At 41.1% G+C, this 19,475-nt stretch overlaps 2 protein-coding genes across 3 annotated transcripts in view; both read right to left on the minus strand.

The window, feature by feature from the left end:
* The window catches only part of clcn5b (chloride channel, voltage-sensitive 5b), a 33,214-nt gene extending 18,232 nt beyond the window's left edge, over positions 1-14,982 (minus strand). The window contains exons 1-6 of the mRNA XM_079671172.1: positions 14,602-14,982; positions 13,711-13,860; positions 3,447-3,631; positions 2,309-2,408; positions 1,491-1,678; positions 606-728 (exon numbers count right to left, since the gene is read on the minus strand). Of these exons, the coding sequence (XP_079527298.1) occupies positions 606-728; positions 1,491-1,678; positions 2,309-2,408; positions 3,447-3,631; positions 13,711-13,849 (735 nt within the window). The 5' untranslated portion in view covers positions 13,850-13,860; positions 14,602-14,982. The remainder of the gene's footprint in view (positions 1-605; positions 729-1,490; positions 1,679-2,308; positions 2,409-3,446; positions 3,632-13,710; positions 13,861-14,601) is intronic.
* Positions 14,983-16,408: 1,426 nt separating this feature from the next.
* shroom4 (shroom family member 4) overlaps positions 16,409-19,475 on the minus strand; it is an 80,544-nt gene continuing 77,477 nt past the window's right edge. For both annotated transcript variants that reach the window (XM_079672177.1, XM_079672178.1), the window contains one exon: positions 16,409-18,546. In XM_079672177.1, coding sequence (XP_079528303.1) covers positions 18,390-18,546 — 157 coding nt within the window. In that variant the 3' untranslated portion in view covers positions 16,409-18,389. The remainder of the gene's footprint in view (positions 18,547-19,475) is intronic.

Consider the following 19,475-nt stretch of genomic DNA (forward strand, 5'->3'; position numbering starts at 1 on the left):
AACATTTTTTACCTCCTGCAAGAGAGCAGGAACTTTCGTGGGAGAAAAAGGTTCCTATTTCTGATTGGCTGGTCGGATTGCAAACCACACCCCCATAAAACTCCAAAAAGGTTTTGTGAAGCCGCCATTTTATTATCCTTACATTAGCATTATTAGCATTAGCATTAGCACAGCGCACAAACGGAGAGAGACTAACTTATGGCAACACAAAAGAAAACATGGAGATGAGGAGGTGTCTGCGTTCTGGCGATTTACTCGGAAGGCTTCAGTAGAAGCTGCTAGGAGTCCCAGCAGCTTCTACTGAAGCCAGTCCCCAACTCCGGGGACTTCCGGCCGGGGACTCCGGGTGGCAGTATACGCCGTGAAGTTGTTTGCGGCCTGCCAGTAAACCCAAAGCAGAAGAAGAAGAAGTGACGTCAGCGGCTTCATTTGCCTAATCCACCCCCAGGGAACTTATTCCGGTGTGAACGCGATCTGTACTTAGTTCCATGGGGGAAATAAAGAGTTCTCATGAACTAAGTACTGATGAACCTTTGTGGGAAAAGTACTGCGGTGTGAAAGCGCCTATTGAGGAAATAAGTGAACCCTTCGGCGCTGCCTTTTACCTCTGGTATTCCTGAGCCGCATGCGTACGGAGCGAACGCCCTGACCAGCGCCACGGCCAGGAAAGCGAAGAGTAAAGCCCAGAAGATGTACATCATGTAGTTCACTATGTAGGCGAAGGGACCCTGGGGAGAAACACACACACACACGGGATTCACTTTTAAAAAAAAGATTAAATCCTAGATACTTGATGTAGTACATCCAGGCGTTATGCACATGAATAGTAAAACAGTTTGCCTGCTTATCTAAGACTTGCTCCAGTCTTTGCTTTCACTCATTTTATTAAATAAACACACCACATTTTTACAGTACAATTTATTTTGTATGTATGAATGGCTGTCTCTGTTTATTTGCATATTTTAGTTGTTTATTTAGTTTTTCTGTAAAGCACTTTAGACTGACTTTATATGAATACACACACACACACACACACACACACACACACACACACACACACACACACACACACACACACACACACACACACACACACACACACACACACACACACACACACACACACACACACACACACACACACACACACACACACACACACACACACACACACACACACACACACACACACACACACACACACACACACACACACACACACACACACACACACACACACACTTAAGTAGCATCTGTGGCGTCATGACAGCTTACGACCAGCAGATGGAGCCAAAGCGCCACCACAAATTGTCTTGGTGTCTTAATTCTAACAGTTAGAGCCGAGGCATTTATCATCCCCAATCTCCCTCTGTAAACACAGGCTTGAGCTAGCTTGGCTATCATATAATAATAATAATAATAATAATAATAACTTAAATGTGTATAGCGCCTTTCAGGAGACGAGGTGGATGAAATGTGTTTTGTTGTACCTCTGCTGTGCCGGTGATGAGCTCGGCCCAGCTCTGCCACTGGGGGCAGCGGTCCCTCTCCTGGAAGGTGGTCTCGTTGGACGTCCAGCAGCAGTGCTCGTGGTTAAACCAGAAGCCCACCAGACAAATCCCCTCCTTCATGTCCGTCAGCCAGTGGGCCGCGATGTCGATACCACCGGCTAGAGCACCTGGAGGAGAGGAAGAGGAAGATGTCAGGACAATGGGAAGGACATATTCTACTACTACTACTACTACTACTACTACTACTACTACTACTACTACTACTACTACTACTACTACTACTACTACTACTACTACTACTACTAGTGTATTTTGTAAATTGTGTAATTTAAATGTCTTATCTTTAATATATATAGTTTTTCTTATGCATGCTTCTTAGTTAACATCAAGCTGTCTTTGGCTCTTTTCTGCTGTAACAAATGTACATTTCCCCTCTGTGGTTAGCTCTGCCTCTGTGGTCTCAACTTTGTTTGCTTGTCAGTATCACTTCTCTGAGCAAATGTCACCCTGCTGCCTGTTTTCAGTGCAGTGCTGTTGCTCTCCACCTGTCAGTCAGTCACCACGTGTGAATTCACTTCAAGCGGAGGCAAAGAGCTCAGAAACAAGAAGAGAGGTGCGAACAGGTTCTGCCTACAGACACATGAAGTGCACAGTAGACATCATGTTCAAGTGTACATTCCAATAAAGTGAGTTTCTTTCTGGAAACAATGCCCCAGTTGTTCAGATCAAACAGCAGGCTTTACTGTTAGGCTGAGTAAATCCACAGAGCAGAGACATATACATATATGTATGTGTACCTGACATGAGTCCCACCAGCAGCATGAGCAGCCATCCAGAGAAAGCATCACTGACGCTGTGCAGCAGAGCCATAGTGGACTGTTTGCTCTTATTGGTGATCTGAGTGGACACAAAGACAAGGAGATCAATATGGACAAATCCTTAATTACATACAAGTAGTACAGAGTAATGGTGTCAAGCATGGTTGTTTTAAAATCTACTACCTACTGCTACTACCTACTACTACTACTACCTACAACTAGGGCAGCCAGAAACTGACCATGATCAAAATCGATTATTCGGCAGCCCTGGCGAATAATAATCGATTATTTGACCGACAGACCGACCCAACCCCCGCTTTGTTCATCTTTAGTCGCACGTGTGAGGGAGAGGGGGGGCGGGGTCGGCTGGTCTGCACGCAGGCTTCCTCCAAGTTTACAGTAAAACAAACTGGTGGTGACCAATGCCCATTTACAATTATTAATACTATTATTAGCATTAGTCTATATTTTGGTTGAAACTAAGCCAGAAAAAAAATAAAAAACATAAATAATAATAAAAATATATATAAATAAAATCGATTTTTCAAAATAATATTCGATTATGGAGACTGTGACGAATATTCGAATAATCGAATAATCACTGGCATCCCTACCTACTACTGCTAATACCTGCTACTGCTACTGCCTGCTACCACTACTGCTAATACCTGCTACTGCTACTGCTACTACTACTACTACCTGCTGCTACTGCTACAACCTACTGCCTACTACTACCACCACCACCACTACTACTACTACTAAGGAATAAACATGAAACTCCAAGATACATTTTTGAGAATAAATATAACTACTTTCGTTAGCTTGTATGCTAAAAGATCTTGCATCATAATGTATACCCTCTTCCTTTCTTTGTCTTGAACTTTAGCTAATGCACTTTGTAGGAAAACCAGCATCACCACTTCAGCAGCTACTGACATCAAACTACATAACCTCAATTCTGCAGTTTCTATGTGTGAATCTGTGGAGCTATACATCTGTATCTAAGCAGGGCATGAAGAGAGAGATGTTCACAGTATAACACTTCTATGTACTGAATGATGATAATCTAGTTCATGTTTTGACACTCTTTCCCCCCCCATGGCTCCCTTCTCTGTACCTCTCTGTGTCGCTCTCGGTCCTTGCTCTTCTCTCGGACCCAGTCGATGGTGTTGAAGTCCTCGTAGGTGCCCAGCCCGGGGAGCGTTTCCTCCAGAGGGTCCAAGGGTTTGCTGGGGCCGCCCCCGTTCATCCCTGCTGCTCCGCTGCTGCTGCTGCTGCTGCTGCCCGGCTCCTCGTAAGATCCTGAGAGAGAGAGAGAGAGAGAGAGAGAGAGAGAGAGAGAGAGAGAGACAGAGAGAGAGAGAGAGAGAGAGAGATAGGCATATTAAAAGGTTACCTATTATGCAAAATCCACTTCTCCATGTCTCTTCTACATCAACATGTGTCCCCTCTTCTTCATGTCTCTTCTACATCAACATGTGTCCCCTCTTCTCCATGTCTCTTTTACATCAACATGTGTCCCCTCTTCTTCATGTCTCTTCTACATCAACATGTGTCCCCTCTTCTTCATGTCTCTTCTACATCAACATGTGTCCCCTCTTCTTCATGTCTCTTCTACATCAACATGTGTCCCCTCTTCTTCATGTCTCTTCTACATCAACATGTGTCCCCTCTTCTTCATGTCTCTTCTACATCAACATGTGTCCCCTCTTCTTCATGTCTCTTCTACATCAACATGTGTCCCCTCTTCTTCATGTCTCTTCTACATCAACATGTGTCCCCTCTTCTTCATGTCTCTTCTACATCACCATGTGTCCCCTCTTCTTCATGTCTCTTCTACATCAACATGTGTCCCCTTTTCTTCATGTCTCTTCTACATCAACATGTGTCCCCTCTTCTTCATGTCTCTTCTACATCAACATGTGTCCCCTCTTCTTCATGTCTCTTCTACATCAACATGTGTCCCCTCTGTGGAAAGAGACTCTGAAAGTTTCAGGAACAAAGATTCTCTCTCTTTTTGATCCATTTCTATAAAAACCTGTCTGAAAATGAGCTGATCAGATTTTGGCCACTTGATGATGTCATAACGATGTGTTGTCTTGTGTAACCATTAGCCAATCAGCAACCAAGGTAATCCCCCCCCCCCCCCACCTTATCACCTGAATCTCCTCCTAGAGCTCCATTGAGTTCTTTGTAACCAAATCTCTCTCAGAGGGGCGTGGGGAGGGGCTCCTTATTTTCATCTAAAGTAACAGACAGAGAATCAGCACTTTGGAAACAGGGCTGAAACAGAGGGGATTATGGGTAATGCTGCAATGATCTGTTTGGTGTTTCAGCCAATCAGAGACATGTTTTGTATCTGAGACCTATAATATATTGATGAAAATCAGTATAATAGGAGACCTTCAGCGTCCTCACACAGACACCAGGCTCTCCCTGCGACCAGTGATGTTGACTTGTCATTTTAAAGCAAGTTGTTGTATTGTTTTCAGCCATGTTGCTCTATCATTTAAATATTTGTGGGTGACAAACTTTCTGTGTTCAGAAGAGTTCATGCTTCCACATAGTTATAAGACAATACATAGAATGAATGAATGTACATGTGACCTCCTTCACACACAGAGAACTCCAGCAGTGTTTCCCACACACTTGTTTTGATCTAATACAACACCAGGCCCAGTGTGAACTGAATTCAGCTTATGTCAATATACTCAAAGCAGCATCTACTCTTATATCTAAAATCTGCACAATTATAGCCAACAGTATAGCTGGAGGGAAACGTAAATAAAACGTTTTAACAAAACAAAAATCCCTGCATAATGTCACATCAAATACAGATGAATCTTACTTAACACCTCAGCATTATGGCTAATAATGTAAACCTTGTTCTTGGGGTGTTTCAAGGGGAATATCGTCTGAATATTTCCCCTAAAACAAAAATAATTCTCTAGGGACCATGAATGTGAGCTTTGGTGGCAGATGTGAGATCATATTTGACTCGTAGTCAAATTAGTTCTGATATGAAGCTAACCTAGAACAAAGAAATAAAACTTAGTGATACTCTAACGTTTTGTTTTAAAGTCAATACAACGTATATTTTTCACTGAATTAATCTCTCTCCAAGAACATAGTCCGTCTTCCAAAAGTACATAAGTCAGTAGCAGCAATATTGATGCAAACAGCTCTCATGTGCCCATCAGAACACCCAGACAGACAGACACACACAAACCATGTATACATCACTTCAGGGGACATTACATTAACTTACATGCATTGCCTGGAGACTTATCCTAACCTTAACCATAACCAACACATGCCTAACCCTAACCAAGTCTTCACCCTAAAATTAATGATTCCCCTTATGAGGACCTCCATTATGTCCCCATAAGGGAGGCGAGTCCCCACACGTGACTGTGTAAACAGATTTAGGTCCCCCACAAGGATAGTAATGCACGCACACACACACACACACACACACACACACACACACACACACACACACACACACACACACACACACACACACACACACACACACACACACACACACACACACACACACACACACACACACACACACACACACACACACACACACACACACACACACACACACACACACACACACACACACACACACACACACACACACACACACACACCTTGAGAAAGTGCTTGCAGCAGCAAACCCACTCTTATCGCTGAGTGAACAAAGGAGCTTCAGAAGATGTGCATTGTGAGCAGCAGTAACATTGACAACAGAGAGCTCTGAGGACGTGGCAGCGTTTCAGCCGCATACAGCAACAATTAGCAGGCAGCAGCCAATCAGAAGCGGCCCTGAGCGGAAACAGGAAGCAACACGGGAAGCTCTGATTTACACTGAGTGGAAGCGAGCGAGAACAGAGTGGAAACGGGTCACTCTGGGGCAGAAACAATCGCCTGAGCACAGAAGAGAAATGGCTTTTCATCTGAGGATTAGTGGATGTATTTAGAATGTCCTTTATGGAGGAGGTGGTGCTTCCTGTCTGTGTGAGGAGAGTGTATTGAGCTTTTTATGAGAAAAATGGTAATGCTGAGATAAGAAACTGACATGCAAACACAGAGAGTAAGACAGGTTTGTGATGAATGAGTTATTGACACTTATTTAATTATATATCTTAAGGTTTAAGACAAGAAGGACCGACATATATTTTTTGTATTTATTGCCTTATATTTTCTAATAGAGAGGCGAAGTCCCGCCCATCTACTTCCGCCCCACGGGACCTTATTTCGGAAAAAGTATGTATTGAAGTCAATGGAGAGAGAAAACGTATCTTTGGATCTCGTTTGAATTGTGCCATGAATTACACATATGATGTTTGTCAATCTTAAAAAATAATTTCCATGTCAAAAAAGTCAGTTTGTCTTAAAACTGTTGAAATATAAGACTATGAAAAATACGCAACTAGAAAAACTACAAATCCCAGAGTCCCGGTCCCGCATGCTGGCTCTCACGGGACCGACTAACTCCCCTTGTGTGCATGTACAGCTCTCAACATGCCCAGACTTGGAGTGATTTTCACCTCTTTTAATACTTTTCACCTCGTTCTGAAAGAAAGAATTGAAATGTGCCAACGTGACGGCCGTCTTGGTGTGTGGTGCGAGATGGGAGTTGTAGTTCATTGAGCGGTTTCACACAAAGAAAAGTGTTACTTCACATTTTTATTTTTTTAACTTGCAAAACTATCTTTTAAATTGACAAACATCATATGTGTAATTCGTGGCACAATTCAAACGGGAAAGCCAATCTTTCTCTCTCCATTGACTTCAATACATTATTTTTCCGAAATAAGGACCCATGGGGGTCCCCCGGAAAGGGAGGGACTTCACCTCTCTATTATGTTTGGGTATTTTATTTCCATTTGAACTTGTATTAATGTCTGATTTTATTTCAACGCAGTGCTGAAATGCTTTTTTATTCTTTCTTCCTGTTGCAAAAACGTGAAGCACTTTTGAAAGATGCTGTCAAAAAACTATAATTGTTGTCACACACATTTTCTTTTGTTGCATTTTGTTTTTGCTAGAATCTTAATCTCCGCCATCTTTACTTCACGAACACAGCAGCCACATTTCTAACATGACACAGGGAAGGAGAAAATCCACCATCCACTAAAACAATACACCTGATCTGACAAGTTAGACTGGTTCAAACCACCATCAGCTCCGAGAAGAATGTTCCCGATGAATGACAGCGAGAAATGTGTTCCGTCTTCCTGTCTGTCACTGACAAACCAATATACCTTTCAAAACTTACTTTCTTTTACCATGTCACCAATCGAACTTAGAAAACTGTCTGGATTTACGCAACACACACACACCACCATCTTCAAGGCTACGAAAGTCAGCTGACGGTAATAAAAGCCCACATGTAACCATAGCCAGGTGTTAGTGAGAACAGTGCGGAGTGTCATAACAATCATTATATGCTTTGCTTCCACGAGGTTTAAACCAGCTTGTCACTTGCAAACAATCTGATGTGCTTCTGGGATATTAAAGTTGTTTACCTGCGCATCTTAAATAGATTATTGTGTATTCTAAAATGCATGTTGTTTAGCTAATAAATAAATGGGAAATGTTTGAGTTGTTATTGGCCATCTTTTGCACATCAAAAATATATCTGAGAAAAACGTTTTAAGCGTCACTAATGCGCTTAATATTCAATTTCTTGTAAACAAATGTTAAAACTGTTTAAAATGACATGTCACCTATGAAAATGACACATGCATGTCTCTTGTCACATGTCATACATCGCCATGTGTCCCCACCCTCTTCAAAAGCTCGTCATCTAGTTTGTCTGCTTAGATCTCTGTTTTCCAGCTTTGAACGTTTTTAAGTTGTATTATTTGTCATAGAGTAAATAGGTTAAGATAACAACAGTTTGTCCTCGTGTGTTATTTTCTATTTAAAGTGGATTTGCCCCATTTACAGTAAACACAACCACTGTGACTGACCTTTGTTACTCATTCATACAGCAGAACACACAAGAAAAGAACAGGAATTTGTCATTTCCATACATTTAGGAGAAAAAGTCAGCTCAAACGACACCGACAAGAAAGTGGACTAAAATGCAAACAAGTGTTAAGGACTCCAGTTTGACCTCAGCTGCAAAGTTATGACCGTATAAAGAGGAACCAAGCGGCCTCTGTGACCCGAACCATGCATCACAGAAACATTAACCACATGAGTCAGTGCCTGCTGGGTTGTAAATGGTCTTAAAGATTACAAAAATGCATTTAAAAAAGGAGCTAAAGGCTAACAAAAGCTAACTGAAATGCAGCGGGGGAAGAGAATACATCAAACGTGTAACTCAAGCTCAGCCTGTGTGACAGACAGATGATGACAGGCTGTCTCATTTCAAACTAAATTTGATCAGATTTAAATATCCCAAAACTCACCACCCTCCACCAGAACCTCCTGGTCCAGCTGTTTGCTCCAGAACTCCCAGTCCATCTTTCTCTCACCCCAAAACACAACAAATCAGTCGCTGCTGAAACTCAAAACTGGAGTCTCTTCCCTCCTCGAGGAAGTGGACTCCAGCTGAGCTCTGGGAGGGAGTCAAGATTGGCTACTGTGTCTGGGAAGAGGATGGGGATTGGCTGAGCTGGTGGGAACTGTTTTTAATTGGTCGTCAGGGTTTAGGAGCTGCTCTGATTGGCTGAGGTGGGTTTCTGCGTATTAAAGGGGGGGGTTTGTGTTTATGAGGTCTTCACCTTTTTCCTGTGAGACCCTGGGAGTTTTTAAAGAGGTCAGGCTGTGCGTAAGGTGAATGTCAATTTTCTGGGAACATCAAATGCTGAAAAGATCTATGCAAATAAAAATAAAAATACTGTGACGGAAATTATACGAAAAGAAATAAAAAAAAAAATCTGATGTTATATTTGAAAAATTATATTAAGTTCCTAAAAAAAGATATACAAAAGTGTAAACTAAACCCTCGTAAAGCATCTGTTTACACTGTGGTTTCTCAATATTGTAGAGATAAGAAACCCACAGTGCTCACATGAGTTAGCTTTTAATGGATATACAGCACTGTGTTACATTCGATAAGGCTCAACCACAAAAAGCAAATCACTCCGGAAGTGGCGAGTGCTTACATTGACCTTTTGGGACTGGACTATTTCTGCTATTTGACTTTTCTGATGGCTTTGCGTTCTTGGAGAGAAATGGTCACCAATGACAAATACAAAAAATAAGAAATGATGTCATGGTGATGTATATCTCAGCTGTTCACTTAACCCCTGTAGTGCAATTCATTTAATAAGCATTCATGTGCTTTCTATAGCCTGTCGAGTGCAAGGAGCGCAGGAAACTGGAATGGACATCCGTCAGTATTTCTGATATTTCAAAAAAGATGGATCTAGTTAATAATCAATAAACAAAATAATAAGTACGCTGCAGCTCTTCTGCAAATCTGTACAAAAAAACATTCCCAGATATATTTCAACATGTCGAGTGTCCTTCCAAGTCCTTCTCGGTAAATCGGTCAGCAGAAGCCCCTGGATAAACTCTGCTCTCTACAAACAAGGAATTTCCTCCTGCTGAGCTCGTGTGTGTGTGTGTGTGTGTGTGTGTGTGTGTGTGTGTGTGTGTGTGTGTGTGTGTGTGTGTGTGTGTGTGTGTGTGTGTCCTAGAGTACGCACTATAATCTTACATTTTCACAGAATATCGCGTCACAGTCTACTAACAGTGACACATTGCGTTATATTTTCCAGATGCACACACACACACACACACACACACATTTAAAAAGGCTGACAGAAAAACACACACGCTTGAACACACACCGTCTCCAGTGACGATTCGAACCTTGAACTCCTGAGGTCTAGTTGCCATGGGAATCGGCGTCCCATGTGACCCCCGTGACACCTGGCGACAACAAACAACCTCTCTGTACCATGTTGCTGTCGTGACGGGCTGTCGTTAGCAGCGTAAATCATATTTCCAGCGTCAGAGGAAATTGAATAAAGTAGGAATGTGCGTCTCGGCCGTTGATTCGATTATTTTGTATGTCCATGAGATAACGTTTTTCCACGTGCTGGAAATAGACTCTAAAGTACCAGGACGTGGTGTGACGGTCCTGCTGGAAAACTACAGAGACTTCAAACTTAAAAACCGGGGTCAGATCGAAGAGGGAAGGAAACACTTCGGAGGAGTTTTGATCAACCGGGATTTCCTTACATTGATGTTTTGAACGGCTGAAACACAAACACCCTAAACGTATCTAACAATCTCTAACAAAGAACTTCAACTGGGTATTAAAGAGGCCCCATTGAGCTTTTTAGGGTTTACCTTAGTGTGTTCTATAGGTTAGGGTTAGGGTTATGACCCAGCCATACAGATCATATATGATGTTGTGAGAGAGTCCTGCACCTCGGTAAGAAGCTGAATTGGCGGGTAATACTTTGCAAACAACACCCTCCAGACGTTATGAGTGATCTCAGAGACAGAAAGCCTATGCATGATGTTTTATCTCCAAACAAACCCTGAAGCAAAATGTCCGATTACAACAATGATTAGCACTGACTGAAGGTTTCAGTGTTTGAGTCACACCGTTAGCTTTGGATGATTATAACCACAAGGCTGCCATTATGACCGTGTATAATCACTTTATGAGCAATCTAATGGGCCCAGAGGAGCATCTGTGGTTGAGGTGGTAGCGTGAATGTGAAGAAGAGTACTGCAGTAAAAAGGAAGGAGCTCAGAACAGCCCACACACACACACACACACACACACACACACACACACACACACACACACACACACACACACACACACACACACACACACACACACACACACACACACACACACACACACACACACACACACACACACACACACACACACACACACACACACACACACACACACACACACACACACACACCATGTTTACCACTTCTCTGCTTCCTCTCCACAGTGAGTCACTACTACACGTGGTCAAGTGGTGTCAAGTGTCAACACTATCAAATGTCTCAATAAAACTGAAGGAGAAATCAGCCTGTTACGGTTGAGTCCCATCAACCACCTGCATAGTTTTAATCCTATTGCATTCTCATTTCTATCAAGAGCTGTCATCACCTCTTTTCTGACCGTCTGTTCTTCTGAATATCACACAGGACAAGCAGAGACCTGCCAACTACCTTCGGAGCGCAGAGGGATCTTTCTTATGATAATTATGGGATTACAACGGATGAAAAACTAGCCAAGAGCTTAATGTGTTATTCGGAGGTAAACACAATAGACGCGCTTTCGAGGAATATTGCTCAAGAACACTGTGGGTAACAACCCCCATCCAGTATTTAGACGTGCAACTCCTCCTAGGCTAACACTCTTAAATAAACATTAAGGTGCAATGAGTCCCTTAGCAACCGGTTACCCAAGGAGAAATGATTAGCACTAAGAATGGGTTCAAAGAGGAACTGCTTGGCAACACGTCCAAGTGCTCGCTAATGAGCACTGTTCACTGTCTGAGAGGGGAAGAGAAGTAGGAAGTGTGAGTGAAAATGCTAAAAACCCAGGAAATAAAATTGCTAAGGATGCTAATACACGTTTCTTTCGTATATCTGCTCAGGGACTGTAACCGAGGTGATCTCTGGGCCCATAGATCTCGGCCTCCGTTACGGATAATATAGCACTAAAAACATTGCACAGGAAGCAGGGGAACATATGTCATTTATGTAACTAGTTTGTCTGTCTTTGTTTCCTGGTTTTATTCTGAAAAGTGTTCCCCCTCCCGTCTTGTCTGTTGTTGCTGATTGTGTGCACCTGGTGCCCTGTGCCGTCTCCTCCCCCCTCACCTGTGTCTTGTTGGTTGATTAGGGTGTGTGTGTATTCAGGCTCTGTTTCCCTGTCTGTTAGGAGGCTGGGAGTGTGTGTGAGATCCTTGTGGCTGCAGGCTGTGGTCAGGGACAAACAGCAGGATTGAGGCTGTGTGTGTGTCATGTGTTCATGATTTAATAAATGCCCACACCGGGTTGTATTTTAGACGTTCTGCCTCTGCCTCCTTGCTTGCTTGGTCGGGCCGCTCAATTGTCAGCTTCACAGGGACCTATTTTATTATCTTCTGCTGTTCCAAAGTCATGTCGAACTTTAATCTTGGACGGCGGAGGGTGACATTATCTCTTGGCCTCCTGATTTCCCCAGAGCCTGACACACAATTATAATCAGCTAGAGCAGCGAGTCACTACCTTCAGAAAAACTCCAGTTTAGCTGACCCTCCCGTTTCCACTCCACTACACACTCAGACGGGGGAGGATTTTCTTTCACAAACCGCCGTGTAATTTCAAAAATACATGGTTGTTGTTTTTTTTTAAAAGCTGACGCAGTGGAGCCATTCAGAGAAAAGCTCGTCTCCAGACTCACTTCCTGTCTGGTGATGTCACTGTGACCTCAGTAGTAACCAGGCAGCTCAAATCACTGTCTGACGATTTTTGTCACTTCAAATGCACTGAATCGTCCTGAAAGTTTAAAGTAATCTTGCCGTGGGTGTTATTTTCAAATAAGGCCTTTGAATCTTTGGATCAGTTTTTTGTAAATGTGTTGTTTTTAATAAAAGGACAGTTTAGTTTTTTCTGATGCAACATTTCCACAGTTATGGTTCCTCATAACTATTTGTTCTTCCAGTTATTTTCATATTATGTTGTTATCAAATTTGATTAAATCTTAGCTTATTGGAAGCAACAAAAATAAGTGAAGTGAGGTCTTAAACGGACACCATGATGATATACAAGCAAAGCAGCCATCAATCATTAACGTGAGATATGTAGAAGTCATTTCCATTTTTTGTTAGCTTGTTGTACAATCAGGTCAGTGACATTACGATGACATCATCAGTAACCGGGCAGTGTTGAAACTCAGAGTACAGCAGAAGTACAGTGACTCACTTTAATGGTTTTCATTTCAAAGGTGAAGTCAAAGCAAAGTAAACCCATACAGAATCTGACTGACTGAAGGAACATGCAGTGACTGATTAATCGGATGTATGACCACGACTCACTCAAAGCATGTGACACACACAAACACAAAGCAGACTGTAACTAACACACACACACAGGATGGTGGAAACAAACTCTGCTCATGTTGTTTATGAGAACATAATGATAATACACTGCAGCAGTCCAAAGGCTGCACAGTTGTTGATTGTGATGTTTAATGCCTGTTTCAGATAGCAGATAGTGAAGAGCAGGATATGAGGGCATATAAAAGTAGAGGAGGTATGAAATCAAGAAAGATCAGCAGCTGGGTTTGAGCCAGAGATGCTTTGAATATATGGTCAAACCAAGGTTTAACCCCCTCCCCAAGCTGTCTCTGGACCCTGACTGGAAACCATCTCTGTTACCTGAGCCGAGTGGAGGGTCATCCTCCGTCGCGGAGAAGTCTAGTGTGGCTCCTGCAATGTCCACCATCTCGTCATCATCATCTTCGCTGGGATGATGAAGGCTGTCAAAGCTCCCGCTGCGGAAACCAGCGTTTTCCATCTCTTCTAATCCTGTTTACAACACAGCAAGAGTCCGCTAAAAACACATCCTCTGCTGTTTCATCAGGATCATATCAACAGGGGTGTGAAGTAACGTTCACTAGAGTACTGTACTTAAGTACAATTTAGAGGTACTTGTACGTTTCTTGAGTATTTCAATGTTATGCTACTCTGTACTTCTACTCCACTACAATTCAGAGGTAAATGGTGTACTTTTACTCCATTGAATACCTTTAGAGATTTGGATGAATGATGTGAAATATAATCAAGTGTTAAATCAGACTTTAGTTCCACCTGGAGTAAATTCACAAGCTACCCTGCAGTATACAAAGCCATTCAAACTAGCTGCACCTTTACCAGCTTTGAGAACACTTTAATTATCAATCATTATAAAATATTTCATATTAATCTGAAATGGACCAATCTGCACAATCACTACTTTTGGTACTTTAACTATATTTTGATGCTGATACTTTTGTATTTTTGCACAGCTCCAGTTACAGGGAACTTTTTTCGCAACAATGTCCGCCACTAGTCTTCGTTTTATTAATAGAACAAACTGGAAATATCACATAGAGAAAAGAAGATAACTAGCCTAACGTTAGCTTAAGGCGTCACTGTGGTGACAAACTGACAAAAATAAACGTTGGTCTTACGTACTTACTTACGTTAATTGTCAACACGCTCGACCCACTTTACATGTATTTTATAAATAAGGAAGGAATAATGGTAGAAAATGGGTTGTTTTTTTACCTGAAAGAAGGCAGCTCGGAAGAAGTCTTGTGACTAGGATTTGTCGTCTTCTAACCACTGATTATGTCAACAGTAGCCAATGTAAACTTGAAGCTTTGCAGAAATCCTGTGTCATCCTCCGACCCAAAAACAGCTTTCAAAGGGTAATATATCACGTATGAGAAGCCATAGTTTAATATTATGTTGGTAAGGTGCAACAAATAACGAACTAGATGGAAATTGCCCGCAGTACGTGATGTTTTGCGACTTAAAACTGCAAAGGCTAGCGTCAAGTTAGATTAATAGCTACAACTTCCGGGTAAGGTTAAAGTCTACCTAATTGTTTGGTAGATAATGAATTTAAAGTAAAACATATTTGCTGCAACCGATGGCATTTTTCTAATATAATTGAACAGTTAGATTTTAATTTATACCTACATGTTTGTCCTCTACGTTATATTAAATCGTTCCTCTTTTCTTCCGAGATGTCACATTGTACGTTTTATGTTGAAGGTCAAATCTCTCCTTTTCCGTTTAGCGGACTCATCACAGCTGCCTTGACATGTTAATCTACACACCAGGAATATTAGTCGAGTCAAGAGCTGTCAATGCTTTACCATATCTGCTCCATATGGGACGGTGGAGCAGTTCGACTAATCGGCAATCTCTTATATTTTTACTGCAATAAAATACACATGATTTTGTCAAGGGGAGTTAAATAGCATATACAAAAAAATAAATGTATGGTATTCATATCACAAGAGAATAAATAAGTTATTCAATAGATGTAAATAATTTAAAGGTCCCATGTCATGGCCATTTCTACTGATCATAATTCCATTGTTGAGGTATACTAAAATAAATGTATATTGTGCAATTTTCCAAACTCACATTGGTTTCTCATACAGCATGTCTGTATAGTATGTGTATTCACTCTATGTCCTAAACGGCTTGTTGGAGCTACTGGTCCAAATGGACCAATCTGCGGAGCCGTTACCTTACGTTACCAAGAAGTAAACAATGGAAAAAGAGAAATCTCCAACGAGGCGTTCTGGGGCAGCAGACAGGTCTTTTCTGTGTTAGAGTTTTACTCGCTATAGGGAGCACTTTGAGGGTTTGTGACTCTGCAGACCGTTTACATGCATAACAAGCTACATAACACAAAAGGGGACGGCCGGGTAATAACCGGTAATAACCAGAAAAGCATGACATGGGACCTTTAAAAAAAACATTAGTGTTTTGCTATAATAATGTGGTAGTGATGGCCTGCTTCTATAGGATAAAAACAGTTAAATGGCGACACCTCGTGGTCAACTGTAGGCATTGAACCAGGTCACTTTCTGAGGAAAAGTGGAACATGTGGTGGAGAGAAAATCCTGAAGTTAACAGTCAAAATGTGCTGACAAGGCGTTATGTTATCCTGGGTGGTTTTGACTTTAGCCCTGATTGATCACGTCTTCCCATGACCTCCGCCCCTAAAAAGACTGCAGCCACTGCTATTTAGACATATTTATGGCTATTTTACTTGCATCCTTTGGTTACTATAACCCTTTATGAACACACAGTTACACTACATTAATACAGTTGTGTACATTGTAAGTGTAAATATGCTTCTCTTTAATGACCCTCCTCACCACATCCCTCCTGCAGAGCTGCTGACTCCACTCTTCATCCATCAGCCCTTAATCTGCCCTCAACTATATTTACTTAACGTCCCATCAAATAAAAAAAACACCCCCCTCCCTCAAGAAGGACATTTGGGTTCTAAATCAGCAAAAATAAACCATTATAACCGAGTAGCATATAAATCACAACAGGAGACTTGAAACATGTTTAAAATACTATTATTATTATTTATGGTACTCGTTCTCACGTGAGCGTTTTTGCAGTTTGAAATGCAGTTTTAAGAAGAAAAAAAAAAGGTCCTTAATAAATCAGAATGACATTGAACAGTAGAAATAAACTCTCAACAAGCCACTTTCTTTCCAATCTTGACAAGTAAAAACGTTTCCAGTCGACTTAGAAAATCGCTTTTATAGTACAAGAAAACACAGAATATGTACAAAACAGAACGAACGAGTGGACATCTTCAATTCCGGGATGTTTGGTATTTAAAAATCAGGAAATATGTGAGAACAAACTGTGGAAGAACAAGTGTAAAACAGTAACTTTAATACAATTTAAACTGCATGTTTGTTAAAGTAGGAAATGATTAAGCGTCTGTTTTTTTTTTACATAACCTCAGTCCACCTTTCAGCAGCCAAAATATACACATTTCCTCCCCTTCCTTCTCTTGTTCAGCTACAGTTTGTGTTTGTTTTTCTTTATTTGATTTACTCAGACAGGCAGTGGTGAAAGCTTTAATGTCTGAGGTTTGGGAAACCGCTTAAATCTCTGGAGACTTTGGCAAACATTTCACAAAAATGGGGAACATTTGATTGAGTTTTGGCACTTTACTTTACAAAAAAATATACATTTTACTCAATTTTCAAAAGAATACTTTGACATTTGTGGAAAAAACACTTATTTTCTTTCTTGCTGAGATTTAGATGAGAAAATTGAAACTACTAAACATGTCTTTGTTCAACAAGCTAAAATCGTACTACAATTAGCTTAGCTTAGCATGACATCTCGAAAACAGCTTAACTATGAGATTAAAGTCACACATGTTTGATTTGAGGATTTAAAAATAATACACATTTACAATTATAAGCTCTGATTTGTTCTCTGTATATTTACTTTATCCCTCCCGCTTCTTAATTATAATTTTTCTAACTAAAATTGCCCTAAAACACTGTCGTCGAAGCAAGCTGTCTCACTGTTTCCAGTCTTTAAGCTAAGCTAAGCTAAGCTAAGCTAAGCTAACACAAGTGCTGGCTGTAGCGTTATATCTAACACACAGACATGAACTTCTAATCTAACTCTCAACGAGAATAGGAATATGTGTTATTAATACTGTTTTAAGTGAATATTCAATGTAGGATTTCAATGTAAACTGGGACTAGCTAGGGGCAATACACTTTACCAAATAATATTTAAACAAGCTAATGCCAGAACTAACGGAACTAATCAAGCTCTTCCCGGTCAAAATATACAGTAATCTCTTCCCGGTCTTCTCGTTCATCTTTTACAACCAATTTTTACAGGCATTTCCAGTCATTTAAAAAACAAAATCACTATATACACATCGTTTACATTATAAACACAAGTGTCTCCTGTACATGAACAGTCATCGCGGGACAGTATAACGCGTCGGTGGAGTCTCAAACTCCACAGCTAAAATACAAAGTGATATGATACTATGGTAGATAATACAGAGTACGTATTGGCAGTTAATAATGCTGCAGCTCACACAACAGTCTCCGTGAATTCTCTGAACCAGGAGATTTAAATAGAAAAAAGAAAACACCAGAACAAAAAGCAGCGTCGGAGGAAATGTCTTTGGCAACGTAGTGTTAGAACGAGTTTCATTACAGTACATCAAGTGAAGCAGAGTCCAGTCTGTTATCTTGTAAAGAACTTTCAGAGTGTGTTTTAGCTGTGGTTTTGGTCCTTCTGGAAAGCTTTTAATCCTTTAAGGAATAGTCTGACATTTTGGATTGCTAAATATGCAGCTACAGCGAGAACGCCGTTAGCTTAGCTTAGCATAAAGACTCCATGAAGTCACAGCTAAGACTTATTCTTGCACACAACCCCCCCGTAAAATATAAAACACATTAAACGGTGAGATTTGGCAGACATGAGTGATGTATTTCTCAAAACTGCCAAACTATTCCTTTAAAACAGAGACACCGTTTTTGTTTTTTCTGTCAGTATAGTCCGTATCCCATGGACATCCCCATGCCGATGCCCATCCCCAGCCCCAGGCTCTCCCTCAGCCCCCGCAGCTGCTCCTCCCCCAGCCGAGTCTTGTCCTCCAGCTGCCTCTGCTCCACCAGCAGCGCTGCCTTCATCTTCACAAAGTGACTGAGAGGGGAAAACACACATACAAATATATGTTAAAAATTGTTGGGGGAAATACTGAATGTCCTCGTCCAATATCAGAGTACACATGGTAACAAAGGTTTCCCAACTGTAGCTGTGAACATGACAGGATGTGTGATTACCTAGAAGAGCATCAGGACTGTTTGAGGCATATGATAGGTATGTGATTAACATGATGATTCAGCCTCTATGGAGAGAGACATATGAGAAGCATGATCATTTCTGACGTGGAGCTAATCTGAAGTAAACATTGAATACTGCTTTCTATTCCTCCATCTTGAGACTGTGGAACTCCCTCTCTTGGATATCAGCATGTGAAGGACACTGTTCAGGAACTAGTTGATGCTCTGTATGTGATGACTACTTCCATTCTGGAGAGGATCACAGATACATGGATCCTGAGGTTGAAGCTCAAGCCGGGGACGAGGGATGATTAACATTTTTTTTATTCACAAGTATTCCAAAAAAGTCAGAATTTTGAGAAAAAGTCAGAATTTTGAGAAAAAGTCAGAATTTTGAGAAAAATTCAACATTTTGAAATGTTGAGAAAAAGTCAGAATATTTAGAAAGTCAGGATTTGGAGATTTTGAGAGAAAATCTGAATTTTGAGAGAAAATCTGAATTTTTAGATTTTTAGACAAAATCTGAATTTTGAGAAAATGTCAGCATTTTGAGAAAAAGTCAACATTTTGAGATTGAGAGAAAATTACCTACAAGACTCCTGCATCTTTGTAACCACTGTTCAGGAACTAGTTGTACCAAATACTCTGTGTGTGATGACAACTTCCATTCTTGAGAGGATCATAAATACATGTATCCTGAGATTGAAGCTCAAGCCGGTGACGAGTGATATAAACTATAAACTCAATGTGGGTCATGCAAGGACAAAGCAGGGAACTATTTGACTGTTG

Source organism: Notothenia rossii, assembly GCF_949606895.1.
Source record: "Notothenia rossii genome assembly, chromosome: 3".
Classification (NCBI taxonomy): Eukaryota; Metazoa; Chordata; class Actinopteri; order Perciformes; family Nototheniidae; genus Notothenia; species Notothenia rossii.